This window comes from Alternaria dauci, chromosome 9 (genome assembly GCF_042100115.1).
Source record: "Alternaria dauci strain A2016 chromosome 9, whole genome shotgun sequence".
Classification (NCBI taxonomy): domain Eukaryota; kingdom Fungi; phylum Ascomycota; class Dothideomycetes; order Pleosporales; family Pleosporaceae; genus Alternaria; species Alternaria dauci.
This window is the reverse complement of record NC_091280.1, coordinates 1,724,428-1,748,817: the sequence shown is the minus strand read 5'-3', so window position 1 is coordinate 1,748,817 and position 24,390 is coordinate 1,724,428. Positions and strand designations below refer to the sequence as shown.

Genomic DNA, 24,390 nt, shown 5'->3' with positions numbered 1-24,390 from the left:
GAAAAGGATAATGCAGCCTGGAAGAAGGACAAGTCATTCTCCAGTGCCATGTGAGCGGCAAGCTGGTGGTGTGGGAGGATAACTTCTGTTCTTTCGAACACGATCACATGGCGTTGATTTTCCGACTTCCCCTAGCGCCCGCAACAGTATCTTGCACTTTCGTTGCTGAGGGCGGCATGGTATGGTCGAGATTTGACTACAAGTTATAACGTGAGGGAACCAAATACATTCCTTAGAAACTCAACCTTGTGTACATGGTGACGCGGGAATCCTTTCAGGTCAATACTCCTTTGCCTTTACACGGTCAGGGATAGTCACAACGATGTAATTATACGGTGCGCCAGTCTTTTGCATATTTGAGGCTAGCATTGAGTAAACCTAAATACATGATGCTATGACCCCTTGATATTTCGTCTTGCCTCTATTCCATTAGCGTAGGCTCGAACTTGTCCTTCCTTGCCTGGCCTGCGCCTGAAGCCTTCCACGCAGACAGGATCAAGTCGACGATAGCATCCACACCCTCGTCCCTCTTGACGACAGCAAAGATGGTAGGGCCACCCTCGCGCATTCTTCTGCTGTCCCGGTCCATGACACCCAGGTCTGCGCCGACAGCCTCGGCGAGGTCGATCTTGTTCACGACCAGCAGGTCTGATTGCGTGATGCCTGGGCCACCTTTTCTGGGGATCTTGTCACCGCCGGATACATCGATAACGTATATGATAAAGTCTGCGAGTTCGCGCGAGTAGTTTGCAGCGAGGTTGTCACCACCGGACTCGATGAGGAGGAGGTCGGTGTTGAACTTCTGGTGTAGGTTTGTGAGGGTCATGAGGTTGACGGAGATGTCTTCGCGGACAGCGGCATGGGGGCAGCCTCCTGTTTCGACGGCGACAATGCGCTCACTGTTGGCATGTCAGACCCATACTCACCATGGAGAGATGAGTCATGGTTGTTCTTACGCGGGCAAGGCATTGTTCTTGGTCAGAAACTCGCAGTCTTCTCGTGTGAAGATGTCGTTTGTTACTGCAGCTATGGAGAAGCGTGTTCGGAGGTGTTTGCAGAGGGCTAGCATCAGCGCCGTCTTTCCAGAGCCTACGGGCCTAGGCTGGTCAGCGTCTTGTGCGTGTATCTTGCCATGTCAACCCTGCAACTGCCAGACGTCGGCCGAGCGGTATGGGGCTGTCTGCATGTCACACGGGGTCCATCATACCCTCCAATTCCAATGGTGAAAGACCGGTCTTCCCAGTCTCTTCCTTCAATGATGGGCAGCTCGCGCCCCAGGTAACTCCCTGGTCCATCGAGGATCTCATGGGTATGACCGTGGTCTGCGGCAGCGTGCGAGTGCGACGCGCCTTCATGTGAGTGGCTGTGAGACATTGTTATAGTGAACCGGGATTATGACAGTCGATTGGCAGAGAGTGTGCCGGCAAGCAAGAGGAGAGAGCTCGATGTTCTCCATGGTGGGGCAGATGCGACGAGAGACGTGGGGTCTGATTCGATTCGGCGCGACTCTGGTAGCGAAGCTTCAATCAATAACACCGCTCATGGGCTGGCGGTCGACGACCCGCCGCTCGCATAAACAAGTCTCGACGACTATATTTAAGGCCAACTTAATGCGACCATGATTGTCATTACCGTAGTGCGCCACGACTCGATGGAGGCGTCTCTGAACTGGGGATATGGGAGTGCTCGGACCACTGCGCGGAGGGATCATTGCTGTTTTCCAGCTCACGTCCCCTTACTCATCCCTGCATCATGCATCACGATGCTCGGCAGCCATCATATGATTACCAACAGCCAGCTATAGTTCTGCTGTTTGAGTTTCGCGAACCAGCATGTCCCTCCATGGACCTGTCGTTCCTCACCAGTACTGCAGATGAGACCGCGTGCGCACTGGCAGTCTGGCATGATGAGTATAGCGGAGCAACTTTCGCTTCCTTAATCCTTCAATATCGCCCAGACCCGCCACACAGCCACGACAATGGATAGACAATTAATTTCCACGATTGCAAATGTCCCTACGCGATAGCCCTGGTACCTGCAGGAGACATGACGCACCGTCTTGCGCCAGCGGACGAGTATGTAAAGCCAGCGCAGCACCCGCAGACCTGTGGACCCTGTTTTCTCCAGAGCCATTGCGTTTTCAGCTTTCTGCGCCTTAATCAAGATCGCGCGATTTTGGTACATTTCCCAATACGGTCGACCTCATCCTTAATTAAGAATAGTTGTTCTATTCTGAAACCCATCTTCCGTCACTCCGTTTTCCCTCGTTCTCTTCTTTGTTTGTTTGTTTGTTTGTTTTCGACCAGTCTATACGCGCATACTCTATAATGTCTACCATGGCCGTTTCCTGGGATAAGCCGCAACACACCAATCTTACGCTATGGGATATTGATCGCGAATTTCAAGATGCGCATGAGGCGTATGAGCAATGGCAAGCACGCCACCGTCGCACGCGGTCCAAGTGGGCGTGTTTCGGCACAAAGAACCGAGACGATGCGGTAGGCAAAGCTCTAAGCCTGGGGCGGCAGGTTCAGAGGATCATGGAACAAGGCAAAGAACGATTTGGCACACGGTTTGAGGAAGGCGACAGTAAGTCTAATGTTCGATACGGAAATTTTGGAGACTGATCATATGTGTAGCGAAATGCAACACTATCCTCTCTGCGCAACTCCTGCGGATCCAATACGAAATCCGACAACCGCTTTACGAAAGCGTCTTCTCCTCAACACCAATAATACCCATTGACGATATAATCATGATTGCTAAAAGCACCCGCCGCGCCTGTCTTACCGCCCTGCGCGAGCTGTACGCACGTCTCGAATCTCCGATCCTGTCACCTGTTCTGCCTCCCCCGCGCTTCAAAGTAGAATTCTGTCCCTTCGCAGACAAACTTCGGAAGGATCTCAAGGAGTCCAAATCGAGCACATTGCGCGCGAAGAGGGCCTCACCCCACGACAAATACGACGATCGAGAAATCTGTCCAGAATGCGATGCATGCATCTCCGTTGCCGCCCACTCTGGACTGCCTGCATACAGGTGTATCCTCTTCACCTCGCATATTGCGCTAGATCCATTGGCGACCAACGACAAAGCGACCTTTGCATGTAATAGCTGCTACAAAACCTTTGACGACTCATACGCCTTTCTCGATCATTTTTTCCAAAAGCAGATCGGTAGTGAGAGAAGTTGCTTGCGCCTGTCCTTGCAAAGAAGCTCAAGCTGGTTCCTGAACGAGCAGTTCCTAGAGAGCGACCCGTCGGTCGTCGAGCAATGTCTGAAGAATTGCATAGCCAGAGAGACGATGCGGGGCAGAGGCCACAAGAAGATGAGGAGTCAGATCACCATACGACAAGTTCACTCAAGAGAAGGCGATTGAAATACCCAGGATGCGATGCCACAGTAATTTACGAACTCCACCAAAAGCTGCGATACTGAGACGCCCACATGCAAGCAACATGGACACATCAAGCATCACGAGAGGCCACGACACAAACACGCCCGTCGCTATTATTAGCCATATATTCGAGTTTAAGCGCCACGATAGAGGCCCTACAACAAGCCCGTCGCGCCCCGCGAACATGTTCTACTCCAATGGCGAAGCCTTGGTGTGAACGCGGACGGCACATTGCGTTGCTTTTTTCTACCTTTCTTCTTGTGCCATGCACGCCTTTTCTGTACACATTTGTCTATACTGTCACGTCTAATGCCCTAATGTCTTTTTCGAACATGTCAAGATCGTAGCATAGCACGATGGAAACGAAGAGAGATTTACAGTCTAATGCCAGAATCATTATGTAATCATGCCATCAAGAAGAGCATCATGCCGTTCAAGTCTCAATACCTGACGGGTATGCAATGTGAAGTTGGAAAAGTCTTTTCTACCGGAAGATTGCTCCGTCATCGAAATTACGTGTTGATCAATCCACCGCATGAACCATGCAAGCCGTGATACCCGTTTGCCCAGACGCCTGTCGGATCTATCAAGTTTCATGTTCGGCGACCATGACAGTCATCAAGACATGACTACACAAAATGAAGAAAGAAGAGGCCCGAGAAACGTTATTTCCCTTGGGCCTTGTTCTGAGTGCTATATTACGCCTTGGCTGGATTCGCTATAGCTCGTACTCGTGTTTTTTTCCACACCATAAGAAGCCCTCGAGCAAAACGAGCTGATTACTTTTACTACCTGTCCCGACAAACGGGTGCTGGCAGCTGCATACCCGCAATATCCATGATCGACACAAACCCTACCCATGGGGGGCCCAGGCCAACACGTAGCCGACCTACCCGTCTTGTGTCGGTCATCTTTTGTCTTTGGCTTCTCGGAATGATGAACGTGACGCGCAAACCACCTGAAACGACGCTCGGCGAAATCCACAAGAACCCGACTTGGCTTCTGACTGTCTGGCAGATCCCTGGCGCGTGATTATTCCGCTCACGTCCTTATACGAGAACACGGCCTATACGGAAGAAGAAGAAAAAAAAATTGGATAGGGCGTGAGAATGAGATTCTCCGCTTGTGTCTTGGTCCTGCGGCGCCGACTATTTGGTGGCTTTTAATTTTTTTTTGGCATGCTTGGATTGTGTGTATGTGCGGGAGGGTTAATATCGGACCGGTGTAGAATGTACAACAAGATTGTACACGGTTATCGTACACGACGAATACGGGCTTTTTGCCCAAAGGTACACGTACTCCGCTTACGACTTCCTCTATCCATGATGGATGCTTTTCCGGAAGCTTTTTCTTTTTGTACAAAGACAAGGCCGAGCGGAGACTGGAGGGGGCATGGCACAAAGTTATCAATCCACGGCGGAATCTGGGCAGAATTGGCAATGTCTTGGACGGCAGGTTTGCCGCAAGAGTTGGAGGGTGGGCGCACGCGCGCGCACGCGTTGCGGTGAAGAGACGGGCAGGTTAAGTTTGATTTTCACCGCTCCGCTATTCCGCCATGTCAGGTGCTTGGAGTGAGATTGGATCGGACGTTCGGGGTAGAAAGATTTCCGCTGTATGGTGCCCAGGGCTTGTGTCCGCGCGTGGCGTTCTTTGAAGCTTCGTGAGGGGGCTGAGTAAGGGTGCGCCAGTCTGGCTCCTTGGATAGTGGCTTGGGTGCGCGGTCTGCCTGCTTGGAAAACTGAACTAGCAAAGTGTCTCGTACGAGGCGAGTTGACACGAATGCAACAACTGCTGGAGATGAATGTTTGCAAAATGGACAAGTCGTTGTATAGAAAGTTTGGTATAATTCGAGTAAAATGGGGTATATCATGGCGAGCTCTGTCCGCTCTCCTGCTCTTCATGTAGAGAAGTCCAATAACGCCGTGCTGTCATCCCAGATCAGCATTCCCATCATGTCCGTTTGCCCATGAAAACAAAAAGTACGCCATGGTATATGCCGCTTAAACATCATTGGTGCCGTCGTAGGGCGAACAGGAAAATCAAAAACTCGTCGTTGCAGTGACAGTCTCCTCCTCCTCCTCCTCCTCAAACATTGGTCTCGCGAAGGCCCCTCGAAAGCCATCGTTCCCACCAGTTCCGCACGCTAACAATGGTCTCTTTACCATCGTTGTGCCCGTCGTGACCTCCGGGGTCTCCTAGGATGGACGAGAAAAACCAGAATCCGGCAGCTGTCCACGCAGCTATTGCGACACCGAATGCAACGATTGGCGAAAAGAGATTGATGACGACGAGCATGGGTGCGCTGTAGCCGGTTGTTGAGTCGTGAGAGTAGACCAAGTGTAGTTGGAGATTCAGCGCTGGTGCGAGGAAGGTTGTGATTTGTGCCGACAATGGTGGGCGGGTGGTGCAGAATCGAAGGGGAGCTAGTGCGATGGAGATTAGGAGGGCGAAGATGGTCCAGAGAGCGATGGCGCCGGAGAGAAAGGCACATGGGCCGCAGAGCCAAAACTAGATGTTTGTTAGCCAGGCTGTTCAAGGAGCCAGAGACGATGGTTCACATACCAACAACTGCCACGCTTTTTCCTCTGGGCCTTTCTCGTGGAATGCGCCCTTGTCGTAGATGATGGCCTCGCTGTCTAGTCTTGCCGCCGACGCACGGTTTGGAGATGGGCCATCATGCGACGAGCCATAGCCATGCTTCTCGGGATCCAGATGTGCCTGCTGTGGATATTGCACGTTGCGCTGTTCTATGTTGGACCTGGAGTATCGGGTCTCGGGGGTCGGGTTTTGCTGTTGGCCTATCGAGGAGATGCTGCTGCCGGGGCTTGGCGCAGAGGAGTCGTTTGGGGAAAATGGGTGCGACGAGATGACGGAATCATGGCCGCGGCCAAAACTCGACTTGCTGTGGCGGTCTGGGCGGATGCTATGCTGTGGGTGATATTGCTCCTTCTCGTTGTATGTGTAGTTGTTGTTGTTGTGGTTGTAGTAGTCGTCGTCGGATGGAGGGCTCGTCGCGGGCTGGCGCTGCGGTTGGCTCTGCTGCTGGGGAAATGCGGCCGAACATGGCACCGGCGGAGGCTGGGATTGCATTGCAGTTGATTGGTGGGCGGCGTCACTGTTAGACGGGCTTCAGACGACCGTGGGAGACATGGGAAGGCGATGAGGTGCCGGGCATGTTATACAAGAGGCGGAGGCATCCTCAGGAGAGGCAAGATTCTTGTTACATAGAATGATCCTCTCAAGACCTTGGGAGAAGGTCTTGGGCTTGGCTTTCATCCCCAAGGCTCGGCATTGCGGCTGGGCAGAGCAGCGCAAGACGGGGACGGCCAATCACGGCGCGCATGCCCGCCCCAGCGCACCTCTCGTCCACGCGCCTCTGAGGCCGAGGACGGATTTCGCGGCAGCGACCTATCCTAGTGCGAGAGCCCCAGCTTCCATCCCCATCATCTTTACCCTTCGTCTTGGCCTGCGCCGACCATGCTGAGCAACGCTGAGCAAACGGACCGCTGCATCTTGGTGCCTCGCTGTCGTGTGCATTGTCCTCTGAAAACACGCCAAGCCGGCATCAAGCGCTACCACGGTCCATATTGAACCTGCGCATCTTGGACCTCTGTACCACAGATACACACACACACACATCTCTCCGCATCATATCCACGACGCTTCTCCAATCTGCCCAGACACTACTAGTTGGGCACAGGAAGCCGCGCCGCGAGCGCTGCTCTTGTGTCGCGTCGCCAGACCAAGTCGGAGGCGGCGGAGTGCATTTGATAGCGCTTGTTGACCAGAGTAGGTGCAGGCTAGGTTGCTTTGCTGAGTCTGAATCCGGCCTCCACGCGTGGCTGAAACCAACTTGGTTGTGCTAATCGTAATCTTGGCGTTGGCACCTGAGGAGCTCAGATACTCTGTCGACGGCGCCAGGTGTCCTGGCCGACGCTGCCTCGATATCCATTGTGTAATTTGCTTTTGCTTTGCTGAGTTCGTCGCCTTCTTGGCATCTTGTCTCGCACTTTGATCGTACGACGGCAGCGACCGGACTGAACCTACCGTACCTTTGGTACTGCCTACACATGGCACATTCCGACCGTCTGCAGCAAGCGCTGCCAGCGACCTCGATTATCTGTACAGTTGCGTTCATGACATGCTCCTTCGCATCGCATAGACGAGCCACGTTGCGATAGGCCTTGTGCTGTAGCTGCGGCCACTGCCGGTGGGAATACACGGCACGGCCATTACATCGACAAACTGTGGCCTTTGGTTCCGCTCCGCGGACAATGTTTGCGATATGCCAGGTATAAACACTGACAGGGGATGCAAAGTGCAAGGGCAACTGTCGGCTTACAGTGCGGAAGAAAGATGCAGCATGGCAATTGTGCGAGGTGTTTTTGTATTGGCCATGGCGCTGTCATGGCCTCAACGTGATTGGAAGCCACGACAAAAGGAACGTACGCATTAGCATCAACAAAGAAGAGTTCGGTCGCAATGACCTCACTGCGACCAGACACAATCCTCTTGGAATCCCAGACAAACTCTGCACATAATCTCATGCAGTCTTTGTCGGTTACATGACATGGCTACGTTATCTTTGCCCTTTTTACCACAAAGCAGCGGAGATCATGACCCTTGCTAGATAGATCCCCAATGCGCAGTGACGCCGCGGTCCAAATTTTGGTAAGAATGATTTAGACACCCCTCCGACCACCAACCAGCTTCATGCCTTCGCGCATGGCATCCGTCAACCCACTCATCACCAGCTCTTTGATGCCCTTCTTCTCCGGCTTCGGCATGAAGCCCAGCTCGATCAGGTAACTAACATAAACACCTACGGTGTCTTCCGTCACCGCCCCACCCTTGCTCCAATCTTGACCTGTCCATATTTGGTCCTTCTTGAGCGCCTCTGCCGCGTTCTTGTCGTCAAGCTCAGGCGCCTTGGTATCAGCAGGCAGATCTCCAGTCACAAAATGGTACAGCGGTAACAGAGCGTTTTCTTCTTTCGTACCGGAGCGGTCCGAGACATAGGCTTCCATGTTTTGCTTCCACTCCGGGTAGCTGACGAGAGGAACATTGTAGCCAAACTTCTCGAGGGCGCCTAGGAACTCGTTGAAGGTGATACGAGGGTGCGACGTGATTTGCGCAACTCCGAGTGGTGCTATGGGTGGGTTGAACGATGACGCTACAACGACGCGCGCAACGTGCGTCACAGGGACCATATTGATCGTGTTCGTAATGTCGGGTCGTGATTTGAGTTGGATGCAGCCCTTGAGAATACGCACGAGGAAGTCGTCGGTGTTGGTGGTGCCGTACTCTGGATCTCCCAACACGTAGCCGGGACGGATGACGCACCCACTCAATCCTTTTTGACCAGCCTTTCGTGTGATGTACTCGGCTGCCCACTTGGATTGGCCATAACCAGTACCTAAGCCCTTGCGGGCACCCTCCAAGTCATCTTCTTCGGGGACACCTGTACCGCCATTTGCCAAGCTCTCCTCAGACAACTTCACGAAGTAGTCTGTATCAAGCACTGATGTCGAGCTTACAAGGCCGAAGTTCTTGGCTTTGCCCGCAGCACACATTGAGAGTGCAGTCATAGTGGATATGACGTTGGGCCCACGGAGACGTGAGTACGGCAATACCCAATGTACCAACGCGCCGTTGTGAATGACAACATCGACCGAGTCCGCGAGTTTGTTCCACGTGTTTGGTTCAAGACCGAAGTTTTCCTTCTCAAGATCTCCGACAAGTGGCTCTAGGCGCGATTCCCAACTATCTTCCCAAATACCGTATGCAGAGCACGTCTGCTTGACACGTCCAAGTGCAGCATCGATGTCATTCGCACGCACAAGCACTGTGACCTTTCCAGGTCTAGACAAGACGTCTCGCAGGATGTAGGCTCCCAAGAAACCTGTCGCACCAGTGAGGAAAGTATGTATTTCTTCCTTGGGGTTCAGTGGTTCCCTGGTCTTGAATTCCGTCAATTGGTTGGCGAGTTCTCTAGCATCAGCAGAGTATGCCTCGTCTTCTGGGTCGTCGTCGATAGCCTCGGCGGTATCCAGGCGTAGACCGATAGGATCCATGGCCTGGTCGATGTTTGCTGAGAAGCCGCGCAATGTGGGGTATTGGAAGATGGTAGTCATGGGTACATCGATGTCCTTCCATTCTTGCCGTATCTTGAAGAATAGTTGTTGTGCGATGATACTATGTCCGCCGAGGTCGAAGAAGGAATCGCTTCCACTAATACCGTCGGCCGTCACACCGCGATCGCCAAGAAGCTCTGCCCAGATGCTCGCCATCTTCTTCTCAGTTGGCGTCAAAGCTGCACCTAACTGTGAAGGGCGTCTGGCACCTGCAGCTGCTAGATGTGCTGGTTCTGGGAACGGCAACGCTGGTCGGTCGATCTTGCCGTTCGGGTTCAGCGGAAATCGAATGAGTGGAACAATGATCGATGGCACGGCATATGCGGGGAGCTTCTTCTTCAGATGCTCTCGTACGTCATCTCGTAGATACTTGAAGCGCTTCAACAACGTGACCATGCTAGTGTCGTCGACAGAATCATTGTCCTTCGCACCACGCTCTTCAAGCCAGTCGTACCAGCGCTTCATCTCGGGAACGATGTAGCCTGTGGCGTTAGTCATGTTCGATACTACGAAGAGGGTGAAACTTACTAACGAGGGTTGGCTCCTCGTAGGCGTCGCGTTTCAATAGTGTGACGTTTTCGCGCACCAAAGGATGAGCAGAGAGATGTGAGTCAATCTCACCCAGTTCGATACGGAATCCCCGGATCTTCACTTGCGAATCTACTCGACCTGTGCAGTGCACATTACCATCTTCCGAGTAATGGCCAAGATCACCAGAGCGGTAGAGTCTGTCTCGTGGACCTTTGTAGAACTCCCGCCATGGTTCAGCGGCCCCTTGACTCTCGACCTTTTTGTTGTCCTCCTCAACCCACTTTTGTGAATCTACAAACCAGTTGTCGACAAACTTGGCGGCTGTCATGTCAGGCAAACCCAAGTATTCCTCGGCCAGACCACCAGCTCGTACGTAGATTTCACCGCTCTCACCAGGCTTGCAAACCTTTGTCCTGTCTTCGCGGTTGACTACCAAAAGCTGGACATTGTTCATGCCACGTCCAGCCGGGATAACCTCGCCAATGCTATCAAGGAATTCGGGTGCTTCGGTACAGCTTGGCAGCTCGTAGTAGCTAACAGCTCTTTGTGTTTCTGTAGTTCCGTACATGTTGACAATACGGACATTTGGCGCCAAGTTCTGCAACCTTCTGCAATCGCGCTTGATTAACAAATCACCCACGAAGAACGAGTGATGCAGGCTTGGGAATATTGCCGAAGCACCTCCTACGAGAATTTGGCCCATGGCAGGTGTGAGATGTGTGACTGTCGCGCCATACTTGCGCATCCATTCTGCGAGCTTCTCATGTTGGATGTCTTCCTTGCTAGGCACGAGTAGTTGTGCGCCAAGGAAGAGTGGAGTGAAGATGTCTCGCTGGATTGGGTCGTGGGCGATGCCGGAAAGCATAGTGAACTTGTCGTTTTCAGACAGCCCAAATGTCTCGGCCATCCATGGAAAGTAGTGTGTGAGCGAAAAGTGACGGCCCTTGACACCCTTGGGCTTTCCCTCTGATCCTGATGTGAATGAAAGTGTGGGTGTTGAGTCTGGACCGACCAGCACGCCCGGGAGCTCGGCCTTGAGCTTCTGCTGCTCCTCCAGCACATCCTTTCCATCCTTTGAGCCTCCGACAAGGGTTCCGTCGTCTTTGAGCTCGAGTGCAGGGATTTCGGTCCGGAGTTGTAGGTTGTCCTTGACGTAATTCCTGACTTGGTCTGAAAGGGGACCGGCTTCGCGCGTGGCCTTGTCAATTACTACGAGGGCGCGTGGCTGGGAGACTTCGAGGTAGATGCACTGGCGGTCTGGGGGGTATCTAGACGACGTCAGTAGGCAGATGGGGATGTGTTCAGTTAGACTTACAGTGGGTCTAGTACTGAGAAGGTCGCGCCTGCCGCCAGGACAGCCATGATGGCTACGACAAGATCCACACCTCGATGGGCAAAGATCATGACCACTTCCCCTCTCTGCACGCCATTTTGCACAAGATGGTGGGCTAGAACTGCGGTAGCCTCGAAAATGTGCTTGTATGTGAAGCCGCGCTCTGATGTCTTGCTGGTGGCGGTTTCAACCACACATGGCCGCTCTGGGTGCTTGCGAGCATTGGCTGCGAAGATTTCGTGAATTGGTCCCTTGAAGTCAGACCAGTGAAGGTCTGCAGTAGGATCCGGGATGCTTCCCTTGGTCAGAGAAGCCATTGTCGCGCGTACTTGTTCCTGCATGTCTCAGGGAAATACAGGGCGGGGTCGCGTTGTGAATGTGCGCATGCGCGTATATGATTTGAAATGTCCAATTGGACTGCGAGCAAAAGGAAGAAGAGTTCGAAGTCGGATTCAATGCAAGTCGTCTTCCTACGGCCCCGGAGAAGGAAGTTTGAAAGGCAATAGGAAAGACTTGGATACCAAAAGTAATTGAGAGGTATGACGCATCCAGTCAAAATGCTCGACTCAGGCGATATCGGCTAGGGCGAACCCCCCACTAGGGAAGGCTTGACGCGTCCTCGCCAAAATGGAACCATCGGCCGGTCTGTCACGACGCGTCCTCGGGGTCTGTCTTATTACTGTCTGCTTGCAACTGTGGCGTTCTGTTGTGCTTTCTTGTCGCTCGTTTAATCGTTTAATCGTTTAATCGTTTAGCCGCTCCAGGGGTCGACTGGATCCTGTGTTCCCTTGGAGCAGCAACTTCAGGCCCACCACGGATACCGGCTCACGGTAGCCTGCAAGAGCGCATGTTGCCAGTGTTGCCGTAGCTGGCCTTGTAATCGCTTTTACATTCACCTCTCCATTGCGCCATGCCGATCCAACACACCTTCATGGGCCGGCCCATTACGCTGCAGATGCCCCCGCGCCGCTTTCAGGTCGTCTTTATCATCCTGTTCTTCCTCGTCATCAACTTTACCTTTTACGGTCCCCCATCACGCGATAGCATCCCAACCTACAATCAAGTGGCCGATGCCGTCAAGCATCCCCAAGCCCACGTGCCTGATTTGGGCCAATTGCCGACTGTGCCCAACCCCTTCGGTCCCTCAGCACACAAGCCGCCGCCTGTCCAGGCCAACAGCACCACGGCGAGTGCTTACGGTGCCATAGAATGGCTCAGCGACTTCAAGTGGCGCAATCCCTTCTCCTCGTCCGTAACCCTGGATGAAAACACCGCCCTCCTACCTCCCCTACGCGAACGACCGCCGATTTACACCTACTACGATGTACCCAAGAAGCAGAACAAAGACGTGTCGGCAGCGGAACAACGGCTGATACTGGCTTGGCGACGCGCATGGTGGGCACAAGGCTTCAAGCCTGTCGTTTTGTCTCGGGCTGAAGCGATGCACCACCCACAGTACCAGCTGTTTCAGCGCATGAAGCTAGATGCCAAGATTGAGTTTGAGGTTATGCGCTGGTTGGCTTGGGGACATATGGGCGGCGGCCTTCTCGTCAACTGGCTCGCATTGCCCATGGCCGAGTACGAAAACCCCATGCTGAGCTTTCTACGACGGAACGAGTTCCCAAAGTTGTCGAGAGTCCAGTCCTTGGATAATGCCGTCTTCTTCGGAGATCGAATGACTGTCGATGGCGCAATCAAGAAGGTCATGGGCAACGAGCTGCTGAAGAATGTTACCGCAAGCAAGGATAAGCTGTCCAAGCTAGCAAAAAAGGAGGGTGGTCTAGTTGCCAATCTTCTGTCTACAAAGGACATTCAAGTAGACAACAAGGCCAACGGTATCGCATCCTACAACATGCCCACCATCTCCAGCAAGTACAAGACGGTCGCCGACAAGTTTACCAACACGACGCAACCGGTGGCCCTTGAATTACTCGCCACTCTCATAAACTCACATCTTCATCTGACCTGGCAAGAGCAACACCCCGAAGGTGTGGCTGTTGTAAAGCCAGCGCCAGAACATACGACTGCTCTCTTACGCGAAACGACGGACATTGCGCGCAACCTGACACAATGTCCAAGTTCTCCAATGCCCAAATCATGTCCTCCTAATCGGCCCAAGTGCAAACCTTGCGATGCCAACAAATCCATGAAGCTTCAGCAATTCCCGGAGTTTGTGAACACAACCAAGTTCTTCACGATTGGAACCGTCCCGCACCCATACACATTTACTTCGTTGCACTACACACGCGACACAATAGACACCAATTTCTTGCGCAACAGCGCTTCGCGCGATTTGTGGATACGGAAGCTGACCGATAAGTCCATCCCGGACGATCACACCGAAGAGTTCCGCGTACTCAAGTTCAAAGAGCTAGTAGCAGCAGCTCCGGCGCATTCCTTGTGGCTTACAGCCGAACGCATCACCCAAGATGATCTGGACTGGATTTTTGGATTCGGTCTCCCACAGAACGCCTCCGCAACTGCTGAGCCCAGTTCGCCAAGCGACGAGTCGGAGATCATCATCTTTCCGCGTCCAGAACCCCCCAAGCCCATCGAGGGTATAGATGTACCGGACGAAAAATGGATTGAAAAGGAGCAAGAGCGCCTGAACAAGGCACGTGACGCTATCAAGAGCAAGGATAGGAACATGAAGCTTGTAGTGGAGGCTGTGGAGCAGTGGAACCTAGCAGATACGGAAGCCTGGAGGTTTTCGCGTGCCTACTCTGCGAGGAGACGACAAGAGCGGAAGAAGTGGGAAGAGGAAGAGGCAAAGTTTTCGGGCAGTGAGAAGAAGGCTGGAGTCAGGCCTGGAGAGGGTGGTGGAAGGTGGACTGACAGGAGGTAGCCCAAATAGCGACTTTTGAAAATTGCATACGGTTCTGGCGGTGTTGAGGTATGTACACTACGAACACACTAAACCTGTTCCATTGCAGTGCCGTAGACAACGACCTACACCAAACATTCGCACACAGGCTACCCTACGGCAAACACACTCTACGATATCACAGTGATATTTCCTAGTCAAAATTTCGCAGTTTATGGGCAGAAAAATGATTGGCGAGTCATCTACATCCGTCTTGGGAAATCCAGTTAAACATTGGACCGAACGGGTTACGAAGACCACCGGAAAGCACCTCAGCCACCCCGACTCTGGATCGAGACTTTGAACGCGACTCCTCTCAGTCCGGCCTGCCCTGTGTTTTACGCAAACTCCTGCAATAGGGTTGCCTCAGATTGAACGTCTGGACATCTATCCTCTCTCTCACCCTGTTCTCCTCTAGGACCAAGGAAGCGACGAGTCTAGCCACAGTTCCTGGTGGTATGGCGGAGCCATAGCGCTAGAAAATATCGTCGTGGTTACCTTTGGACAGGGGCGATGCATTCGGGTATCTTGCCCACGCAAACTTGGATGTCGACCGTCTCAAGCCACTGGATACAATACTTTAGACACTGACAGTATTCTCGACGAGTCTGGAGTACTCAATTGGACCCAATAGAATATTGCGCAGTTTGGAGCCGATGTCATGAAGGTTACGATTGCTGGTCAAGTTCACCACACTGTCGCCGACTATAACAAGTACAACTCCCTCAGCTACGGTAACCTCACTTCGCAATACCTAGAACTCCACCTGGCCCATGATCTCAAAACCAGCGCCTCAACTGCGTGGCGCAAAGCCGTGATAGACACTTCCCTTGTCTTCTCTCGGGCTTTCGGAAATGAGTGGGCGAAGACTACCTGATCTCCTTTATATACCCATCCCTGAGATAACTTTCTCCCCCAGCAATCTCTTTCTCAATCCTTTCCATGTACATATACTCTTACGATCTTGTCTGGCTCCGCTCTAGATCACCGGTGAAGATTAGAATGAGCGGAAAACAATGGAATCGATGCTATTGTATACAAAGGGCATGGCCAGTTGCCCGTCCGGCGTCTGTAATCGGAATATATGTCTTCGCCACTACTCGAAGAATAGTGAATTCCTCGAACTGACCATAATTGTGTCAAGTATTTAGCATGGCACGGCGATTAGCTTACGCATACTCACGGCTGTAGTGTGTGAAATTACTCGTCAGCTGATACGTTTAGGAGTTTCAGCCCTTAGTAGCGTTGCATGAGCGACAAGTGTACCTGTCGATCTCGTTGAAATGAGTTGAAAATTTTCGTCAGCCCTCTCTAAGTAGTTAAAGATAGGAGAGTGTCGAGAGGGTTTTGGATTACAGTTGTAGAACGGACACTACGGGGAAAAGCGGACAACTCGACAGCGGGTGATCCACGTTACAGCTTAGCTTCATAGTCTAAGTACTAAGTTGCCGATCAAGATCGTTTGAGAGAAGTCTAACAGGGTGCAGGGAAGTTGAGATTTGTTTCTATGGAAGGGATGTACCTCTCCCGTTTCGAGTATGTGAAGTACCTAGGTAGGTACTCTGTGGCATGCGCTTTCTTCCACGATAGTATGCCCATGACGGAGCCGTGCATGCTTCTATCTCGGAGCTTTGACAGAATACGGTTGTCTTTGGCCACGGGATTTTGAGTGGAAAGTCGGGACGCGCGTGCGTTGTGAACGGCAGCACCCTCGATGTCACCTGTTCCCAACCACCGCAATGCACGGATGCAACACTGCCACTCATATCTACTCCAGAACCTAGATACTTTTGTCCCCGTAACAAAAGAGATGTGGCTTTGAGTCTGCTAGAGGCCGGGGGTTGTAGAGCAACGGTCATTGGTCATACTTTCGTCACGAAAAGAACGCCCCATCAAGACGCAACCAACGAGCTTGTAGCAATGGGAAATTTGGAGACGTTGGCCAATGTGATGGCGCATGTCCAATATAACTTCAGCCTAATCCCGAGTAATGTTCCGCTCTCCAAAAGTCAAATGCACATACTAGCAATAGTTAGCACCTAGTAGCAGTCTCCGTCTGCGGATAGCCGAATCTCGGCTACACATAATTCGGCCCCACATCTAGAATTCGTGGCTCGTGAGCTGCCGCACCCACAAACTATCGCAAGCTTGTGTCATCGGCTTTACTCCACCGTGAGTATATGTCGTAGTCCCGCCATGTCTTCTCCTATTGCGGATGCACCATGAATCATGCTATGGGTACGGTAATATTGAGCATGGTTGCCTGAAAGACGGTGATGGAATTGGCTATCATACCCGGGCAGCACATTGAACTCTAAAGACGCCATTTGTTCTTCGATTAACATTCTTCGCTGGATCGCTTGCACAGATCGCCGACATGTGGACCTGTCATACTAGTGTGATTTTCCACGAGGTCCTTCGGTGATATTCCGGTGATCTGCGTTACCCTCCGAATGGGCGAACCCGAAAAACAAAAGGCGAGTGCTTCAACGCATGTCGATCGCGGCAGTTACCACCCAGATGGGAGGTAACGTTCAGGCAGGTGGCTGTTTGAGGATCAACCTCGGCTGAAGAAGGTTTCGGCATGCAGCTGTAGTCATTCAAGTGACATGTGCGCTACGCGAAGACTGTTCAGGTGGTAGGAGATATCGTTTTGATTCAAACTACATTCGGACGCGCGCGACCAACCTCGGCTCTACTGCCTCTGTGGTCCCTCATGGCTTACTAGGCTCGCTTCATCTGTGTCGCTGTGACTATGCTTTACCATGTAGGAGGTCTTGACCCTGATGCCGTCTTCTATCTTGTCATCGAAAGACCCTGTCCGAGGACTCGATACAGCAGCGCTTGTGTTGACGTTGTATGATTTGTGTTTCTGGCTGACGTTTTTGAGTTCGTTGCCGCTACCGTAGTTGTAGTACTGTTGACGACTGCGTACTGAGGAGCCGCCGAGGATGGGGAAGATTTTGACCAGGAGGAGACGAAGTGTTGGAAGGCAAGCGCTGTGGAATAGATTAGCATGTGCAAGAAAGCAGTCGATATAGGATAACTTACCACATTATACCAACGCATATCTCAATCGTGCTCCATACCGAAACATCGTAGAACTCCCAGCTAACGTTCGATGAAGCGGCGAAGTGCACCAGAGCCTGTAGACGCAGAATACTGACGACGGTAACGAAAGTACCGACGCAAAACATAAGTGCTACACCGACCTTCTTCTTCCAGTGCAGCTTCAACCCCCAAAGCTGCCAGAGAGGTACACCTAGAATCCAGAAGTCCAGAGCGATCGAGATGGCAGCGTTCGATGCGGTGATGGCGTTGATCTCAAGACAAGTGCCCTCGTGCAGACCGTCCCATTTTGTCCAGAAGTAATGAATTGGCCGGCATTGGAATATCGCAACAATAATAAAGGCCACGCCCCACATTACAGTGAAGATGACAGTACCCCATAACAGTCGCTGGACATCTTTGCTGGGGAACACGCGAATGTAGAAGAACAAAAGCGTGAGCTTCAGCAGTGTGAGCTGGAGGAAGTACAGCCATGCCATGATGTAAAAGTATTGCAGCATCTGGGTAATCTGATTTGGAGTCAAGGCCCAAAGGTCTTGACCAAGTCCGTTCTTCACAGTGCCAAATACAGTGATGATGGCGCTAGGTATGGCGGCGATAAGTGTTGCAAGGACGCACCAGTCGTCGTAGCCAATGTCGAGTCTCGACACGGTGGCCTTGAAGGCGAAACGGATCGCAACGAAGACAGCGGCTATGGCAGCCATGGCATTTGACAATGTCACGTAATGTTCTCCGCGATGTCGCACGGGTGCTCCGCAGTTGGTAAGACTGACATTTCGTGTGACTATGTACCGGTTAGTCATTGGCTATCTTGTGTCAAGCTGGTAAAAGTACCAAGAGCCTCAGGAATGGTGCAGCTACTGCTTACACACAACGTTACATTGTTCTGGAAGACTTCGTTCGTGCAGATACAGGCTTGATCTGTCGGGGCGCAGGTGTTTGTGGCGAAAGCGCTCTTAAGGCAGAGTTGCTGCAGCAATCAGCAAGAGACTTGCAACGAATCGGAGATTCGATGAGTGGAGTGTACTTACAGCGCATGCTGGAAGCTTTGACGGAGCAGTCTGCTGTGCCGCAGTGACCATGGAGACGGTGATGAGCCACAGCAGAATGCATTTGCGAAAGAGGGAAATCATGTTGATGCTCCTAAACCCGACTGTTCGGGCAACAAGTACGGGGAGATTAAACCCCAGATCTGTAGCTGGTACACAAGAAATCGCAGAAGAGTCTCAGATAAACTGACAGCGGGACATGTATTACCATTTATCCCTCGCCTCGAAACGGAAGGTGTTCCTGGAACATGATGTGCGCAGGGGTTGGTCCTGCGGTTTATAGTGCATCTCTTGTAAGGCCCAGGACTGAAACTCGCGAGTCGTGTCTATCAAGCTGGCTACCTTGATCGGTATCAACTGCCGGCTGCAGAAGCCCACCCGACCATGGCATTTCGATAGCGCGAACTTTGTTAAGAAGCGCTGGTGCACAATAGCCCGGAGGTTGCATTAGCTAGAGTGGGCGGCATGTCATTCAGAAAGGGGTCTTGGTCGTGTTCGAGCCTTTCTAGCAGTATGTGGGGAGCGGTCCGGTGTGTCATGGGCCGGCGAACGCCACACACGCCACACACGCCAGCCGAAAGCCACCGTAAAAGCCGATCTAAGGCGTCCACGATCCACAGCCGACCAAGGGGAATGTTGGACTTTGGAAGTGTGGCCAAAGGGGGGCAGGATGAGCATTGCGCAATAATGGAGGCGGGCGAGCACGTGGAGTTGATCAGTGCAACAATCGTCGTTGGATGTGCGCCTGGACAGTTCTGCTCGCTTCCCGACTGCCGAAAGGAGCGTTCATGCCGAACGTACCAAGGCGACGAACGTTCGCCAAGACCCACCCACACGCATGTCCGGTTCCTGACGCTGCATTCCTACCGCTCACATGCGAATCCCATGGTTTCACAGCTCCCAATCCTACCAGAATTTTTGTCGCCAGGGATCCACCCTGGCCCTCAGGCCGCCCGGTCGATTCCCCCCATTGATCAGTTGACCCACTATGCCCTGCAGTAGCATCACCGCGCCTGCGGCCATCGATTGCCGCTCGAGGTTGTCACCCGCTTCCAGCCCAGTGCAGGGCTACACCTTGCAATGATACCGGCCTGTGGCACAATATCTCAAGTGGACTCTGTCGGCGCTGCATCCTACAAGGGGGAAGCGGACATTGGCTAAGGCGTCCTCTTTGAGATGGCCTCCGAGATGACAAGTATAGCTCGTGGCAATGCGAAGAGAATAGTAAGGGGAGCAATGGGTATATATGAGGTCCAGCTCAAGTCTCTTGGTATCCGTCACTACTACTGAGTGCCTTCACGACAAGATGAGACTCGTCGATAACGCCCTGTTCCTTGGGGCTCTCCTTCTCGCTCGTCTTGGAGACGCGAAGGAGTGTTACCGTTTGCCAAGCGATGCCGACTGGCCATCCACTGCGGCATGGTCAACCTTGAACTCGACTGTGAACGGGAAACTTGTGGCTACGGTTCCTATCGGATCACCCTGTCACGATCCGACATACGATGCCGATGCTTGTGAGGCACTGAAGGCTGGATGGCTGAATCCTCTAACGCAGTAAGTGCAACAGCTCCGTTCCGTGCTTGGACAGAACTCTAATAGTCTTGGCAGCACCCCGTCCTCCCATTCCATCATGCAATCGTACTTTGCCAACCAGAGCTGCGATCCATTCTCCGATAGGACCATCCCTTGCACTCTTGGTAACTACGTTTCATACTCTGTCAAAGCCACTGAGGCAGCAGATGTCATCTCTGCTCTTGAGTTTGCGAAAGCTCAAAACATCCGTGTTCTTGTTCGCAACACTGGACATGATTTTTTGGGACGGTCTACCGGAGCCGGTGCTCTTGCCATCTGGACGCAAAGTCTGAAGAGTGTCACTTTTGGTGACTGGTCGGATGAGCACTACACTGGCCCATCGGTCACTGTCGGTGCAGGTGTCATGGGCAACGAATTGCTTGAGGCAGTACACAAGCAGGGTATGACCGTCGTGTCTGGCGAATGTGCCACGGTTGGTCTGGCAGGTGGCTTCACCCAAGGCGGTGGCCACAGCGTTCTCAGCACTGCCTTTGGTCTTGGTGCCGACCAGGCCTTGTCTTTCGAGGTGAGAAGCCCCATGTTATAACAACCCAAAGCAGCACTAACCACGTCTTGGTAGGTCGTTACTGCTGAAGGCAAGATGCTCACTGCCTCAGCAACCGAGAACACTGACCTATACTGGGCTCTTAGTGGCGGTGGTGGTGGAACATACGCCGTCGTCCTTTCCTTGACTGTGAAGGCATACCCAGCTAAGCAAGTCGGCGGTGCTGCCATGCAACTCCTCGCGTCATCTACCACTCCTGAGAAATTTGCGGCAGCAACTTCCAAGTTGATCGAGCTCCTACCAGGCATGATCGATGCCGGAGCCATGGTGGTCTTCTTGGCCAATACTCAGTACATCGTACTCAAGCCCGTCACGGTTTGGGACTCTACTGCGGCGTATGTTAAGGATGTTGTACTCGCACCTTATGCCAAAGCTCTTACAGATCTTGGTATCACACCGCCAATCGTCTACAGCGAGCTGTCTTACCGCGATCACTTCGATCGCTACATGGGCCCTCTCCCGCGTGGAGCATACGAAGTCAACAGATATCAATTCGGCGGTCGTCTTATCCCCCGAACTGCGGTGGAGAACAACACTGCGGAGCTCGTCAAGGTTTTCCGGGAGCTTATCGCGGAAGGTGTCTTGCTTGCTGGTAGCTCAGCTAACTACCAAAAGCCCAAGGGAACCGCTGACAATGGTGTACTACCGGCGTGGAGGGATACCATGATTCAGCTGCAGCTCATCACCAACTGGGACTCCACCGCTCCTTGGGCCAACATGGAGGCTGCCCAGCAGAAGATGACCAATGTACTCATGCCCAAGATCGAAAAGGTCACACCGGGCAGTGGCGCATACCTGAACGAGGCCGATTTCCAGCAGCCGAACTGGAAGAGCGCATTCTTTGGGGAGAACTACGACAAGTTGAAGGCTATCAAGAAGAAGTACGACCCCAAGGATGTGTTCTACATCCTCAAGGGTGTTGGTAGTGAGGCTTGGAACGTCAGCAAAGACGGACGTATGTGCCGCGCATAGGCGAAAAGCGTAGCGTTAAAATATTCTTGTATATATAATACATTACCCTGAACTTCTTCTTTAAAGGACGTATAGAGGCTCGCAATAGATTTCTCCACGTGTCCCCAGGTTCTGCAAACCCAAGCACGTGTTGATATTTGGAGCGATGGACCCAGCTCCGAAGTTTTGATGCACGGCTTTGTTGAATACCCATCGGCTAGCCTTACCATTGTGCAAACCCCGATGTGGCGTAGGTGGACTGATGATGCATCCATCTGGAAACCCTAAGCTCGGCATGCGTCCGTGCACGGTGAAGCCGCCTAAAACTTCCGGATGAGGCAGCGAAGCTTCCCCTACGACACATTCATCGCCTTCGCCATTGTGTACTGACTCTACATCAGTCCGTATACAAAGTCTGCCTGAAAAGTCGAACTTTTGATGTATATGTGTGGACCTAGCCAGGCTACACACATGGCCTTTCGGGTCAAATCTCGAACCCGGCCGACGGCTGCCTGCTGTCAGCCTGCTATGGGTGTATCACGTATGGACGCTAGGAAGTACATAGCTTCACGCATAGCTCAAATAGTCCTGGATATCTTGTTCACATCTCGATTTCCTTTTCATTTACTTTGATGCAATCCTCCCTTTCGTTTCTTCCGTACTCTGATTAAATCTTCCAACTCTTAAACCACGAGGTGACGGAGAAAACTAACTTTTCAGGTCGATACCTCTCTCACCAGAACGTTTTGCCGTATTTCACGTGTATCAATCACCGACTGTGTCTCCATGTGCGGGCGAGCGAGCAAGGATCTCTTTGACACCGGGTCCGAAGCTAAAGAGCAGGGCTTTACTCTGCCACAGGGACATTCACTCCTCACACTAGGTTTTTGCAGTGAATATCACACGCTAGCGCTAGCTGCCTCACCTGCCGTCAATTGTCCTCTTCATACATAATCCCCACACGTCTGGGCTTCTTTATCGGTACCAAGCTTAGTTTACCGAACGTTCAACTCACTCACCGACTTACACGAGACAACCCCCCCTCTCGCAACCCTTTCCCATCACTCAAAACCGACAGCTTGTCATCTTCATAGGAACCATCATGTCGAAGAGCTGTGTAATCTGCGGGACTGAGGAGAGCGAAGGCGAGCTCCTTCTCGAAGCACCCTGCGGTGGCCACTGGGTCTGCGCTGACGATGTCGGAACCTTCTTCGAGAATGCGACAAACAACGAGAGCCTTTTCCCGCCACAGTGCTGCGGCGCCATGTTTATGTTGGAAGATTACGAGGACTATGTACCGTTCGAAACTGCGTGGGCGTATCAGATGAAGCAGCGGGGCGAGTATTCAATCCTGGCCAAGTAAGCTCCAAACGACTATGATTCCACATAATGGACTCAGGCTAAACTCCAAGCAGATTCCGTGTCTATTGCGCGAACCTGACCTGCGGAAAATTCCTACACCCCGAATCGCACGTCCAAGAACCAGAGACCAACATGACATACGCCGTCTGCGAGGCTGAAGAATGCGGAAAACTGACTTGCGTCAAATGCAAGGCCTTGCTGGAAGAGGGCACCCAGAACCACGAGTGTAAACAAACCGAAGATGACAAAAACTTCAAGCAGACAGCCAATGAGAAAGGCTACCAAGAGTGTTATGTCTGTGGCGCGACCGTAGAGTTGGCGGAAGCATGCAATCACATCACCTGTGGTTGTGGCAACTCATTCTGCTACATTTGCGGCGAGAACTGGCCCGGTCTCCACGGCTGTCCGCATTACGGTCCCGCCGTTTACGACGAAGAAGGATACAACCAGGACGGGTTCCATCGAGAAAGTGGTCTCAATCGCGAGGGTCTCACTCGCCGTCAACAGATGATGCGTCATCGTGAAGAAGAAGACGAGGAGGAGGACGGAGATGAAGGCGAAGAAGAAGATGATGAGGACAATGATCCTGTGTGGGAGGTTTTGCAACACCTGACACCTGATGAGCGTGCCGTTGTCAATCAGCTGCCTCATGGGGCCCTTGAAGATGCTTTAGATCGATTCCGCATTGACTTGTTGGAGACTCGAGGTATCACATTCGACCAGTTTGCTCATCCACATCCACCCCAGGAAGAATTTGGCGATGACGGTGACACTCCGGAGGACGATGACGATGAGGGCCCCGAGAATGACCAGGACGACGATTGGGAACTTGCGGGTGGTCCGCCTGGACCTATGCCGGCTGGAATACTAGCCGAGCAAGTCGTCGAGGAGCTGCTAGCCACTGCTAATGGACCGGCTCAGAGCGGTACGATCGATGAAACAGAAATCGAAGACGATGAAGCACCTGTGGCTCACTATTCCGATGATGAGGACGACGCCGATTCTTGGGAAGACAACCAAGGCGATTACGCAAACATCAGTGAGGAAGACATCCAGGAAAGTATCCGAACAGATGACCAGTCCGGAGTTTTCGACTTTGATACTGCTACGCCACCATCTGATCGCAACGGCGAGGAGACAGACCAACATGCGGAGCCCGTACCCGCGGTGGAACCTTCCAGCCAAGGGCAGCAGGTACCTGACAATTATGAATTCCCGTTCACCGTAGGCGCCAATACTGATACCCGCTCACAGTCCACCAGCTTCCCTACTGACGGACCGCACACAATTGTCGTTCGTGGATTTGTCTCTGGCACCACGATCCAGGACATAGAAGCTATCATGAGCCCTCACAGCGATCACGGCATAGTCGGAAGGACTGTGCGAAGCAGTGATCCGCTGATTGTCGAACTGCAGTTTGCGACTGAGGGTGATGCAGAGAGGGTTGTTACCGCGTTTCATGGACAGAAAGTGGACGGGAAGGTGTTGGACGTGAGGATGGAAGACGAAGATTTGTAGAAGATCGGCGAATACAGGCCATGACGTTACAAAACGTATCATTCATTCG

The 24,390-nt window shown here is 52.5% G+C and overlaps 8 protein-coding genes across 8 annotated transcripts; 4 read left to right on the top strand and 4 right to left on the bottom strand.

Moving 5' to 3' along the window:
* Window positions 1–419: 419 nt before the first annotated feature.
* On the bottom strand, window positions 420–1,682 carry ACET3X_009271 (uncharacterized protein). The gene is made up of 3 exons (XM_069455447.1): window positions 1,208–1,682; window positions 957–1,097; window positions 420–899 (listed from the first exon to the last, which is right to left on the bottom strand). The coding sequence occupies exons 1-3, from the start codon at window positions 1,372–1,374 to the stop codon at window positions 422–424; spliced, it is 786 nt and encodes a 261-aa protein (XP_069303348.1). The 5' UTR covers window positions 1,375–1,682; the 3' UTR covers window positions 420–421.
* Window positions 1,683–2,136: 454 nt separating this feature from the next.
* Window positions 2,137–3,806, top strand: ACET3X_009270 (uncharacterized protein). The gene is made up of 2 exons (XM_069455446.1): window positions 2,137–2,589; window positions 2,640–3,806. The coding sequence occupies exons 1-2, from the start codon at window positions 2,328–2,330 to the stop codon at window positions 3,374–3,376; spliced, it is 999 nt and encodes a 332-aa protein (XP_069303347.1). The 5' UTR covers window positions 2,137–2,327; the 3' UTR covers window positions 3,377–3,806.
* Window positions 3,807–5,479: 1,673 nt separating this feature from the next.
* On the bottom strand, window positions 5,480–6,484 carry ACET3X_009269 (uncharacterized protein; the record flags this gene model as incomplete). The annotated part of the gene is made up of 2 exons (XM_069455444.1): window positions 5,480–5,902; window positions 5,957–6,484. The coding sequence occupies 2 exons, from the start codon at window positions 6,482–6,484 to the stop codon at window positions 5,480–5,482; spliced, it is 951 nt and encodes a 316-aa protein (XP_069303346.1).
* A 1,592-nt stretch (window positions 6,485–8,076) lies between these two features.
* On the bottom strand, window positions 8,077–11,709 carry ACET3X_009268 (uncharacterized protein; the record flags this gene model as incomplete). The annotated part of the gene is made up of 3 exons (XM_069455443.1): window positions 8,077–10,010; window positions 10,057–11,327; window positions 11,375–11,709. The coding sequence occupies 3 exons, from the start codon at window positions 11,707–11,709 to the stop codon at window positions 8,077–8,079; spliced, it is 3,540 nt and encodes a 1,179-aa protein (XP_069303345.1).
* Window positions 11,710–12,302: 593 nt separating this feature from the next.
* On the top strand, window positions 12,303–14,237 carry ACET3X_009267 (uncharacterized protein; the record flags this gene model as incomplete). Its single annotated transcript, XM_069455442.1, has 1 exon — window positions 12,303–14,237. One exon carries the CDS (start codon window positions 12,303–12,305, stop codon window positions 14,235–14,237), a length of 1,935 nt encoding a protein of 644 aa, XP_069303344.1.
* Window positions 14,238–16,950: 2,713 nt separating this feature from the next.
* On the bottom strand, window positions 16,951–18,457 carry ACET3X_009266 (uncharacterized protein; the record flags this gene model as incomplete). Its single annotated transcript, XM_069455441.1, has 4 exons — window positions 16,951–17,254; window positions 17,307–18,108; window positions 18,159–18,294; window positions 18,356–18,457. The coding sequence occupies 4 exons, from the start codon at window positions 18,455–18,457 to the stop codon at window positions 16,951–16,953; spliced, it is 1,344 nt and encodes a 447-aa protein (XP_069303343.1).
* Window positions 18,458–19,667: 1,210 nt separating this feature from the next.
* ACET3X_009265 (uncharacterized protein) lies at window positions 19,668–21,581 on the top strand. Its single transcript, XM_069455440.1, has 3 exons — window positions 19,668–19,927; window positions 19,982–20,471; window positions 20,526–21,581. Exons 1-3 carry the CDS (start codon window positions 19,680–19,682, stop codon window positions 21,480–21,482), a joined length of 1,695 nt encoding a protein of 564 aa, XP_069303342.1. The 5' UTR covers window positions 19,668–19,679; the 3' UTR covers window positions 21,483–21,581.
* A 982-nt stretch (window positions 21,582–22,563) lies between these two features.
* ACET3X_009264 (uncharacterized protein) lies at window positions 22,564–24,341 on the top strand (the record flags this gene model as incomplete). The annotated part of the gene is made up of 2 exons (XM_069455439.1): window positions 22,564–22,820; window positions 22,877–24,341. The coding sequence occupies 2 exons, from the start codon at window positions 22,564–22,566 to the stop codon at window positions 24,339–24,341; spliced, it is 1,722 nt and encodes a 573-aa protein (XP_069303341.1).
* Window positions 24,342–24,390: the final 49 nt, after the last annotated feature.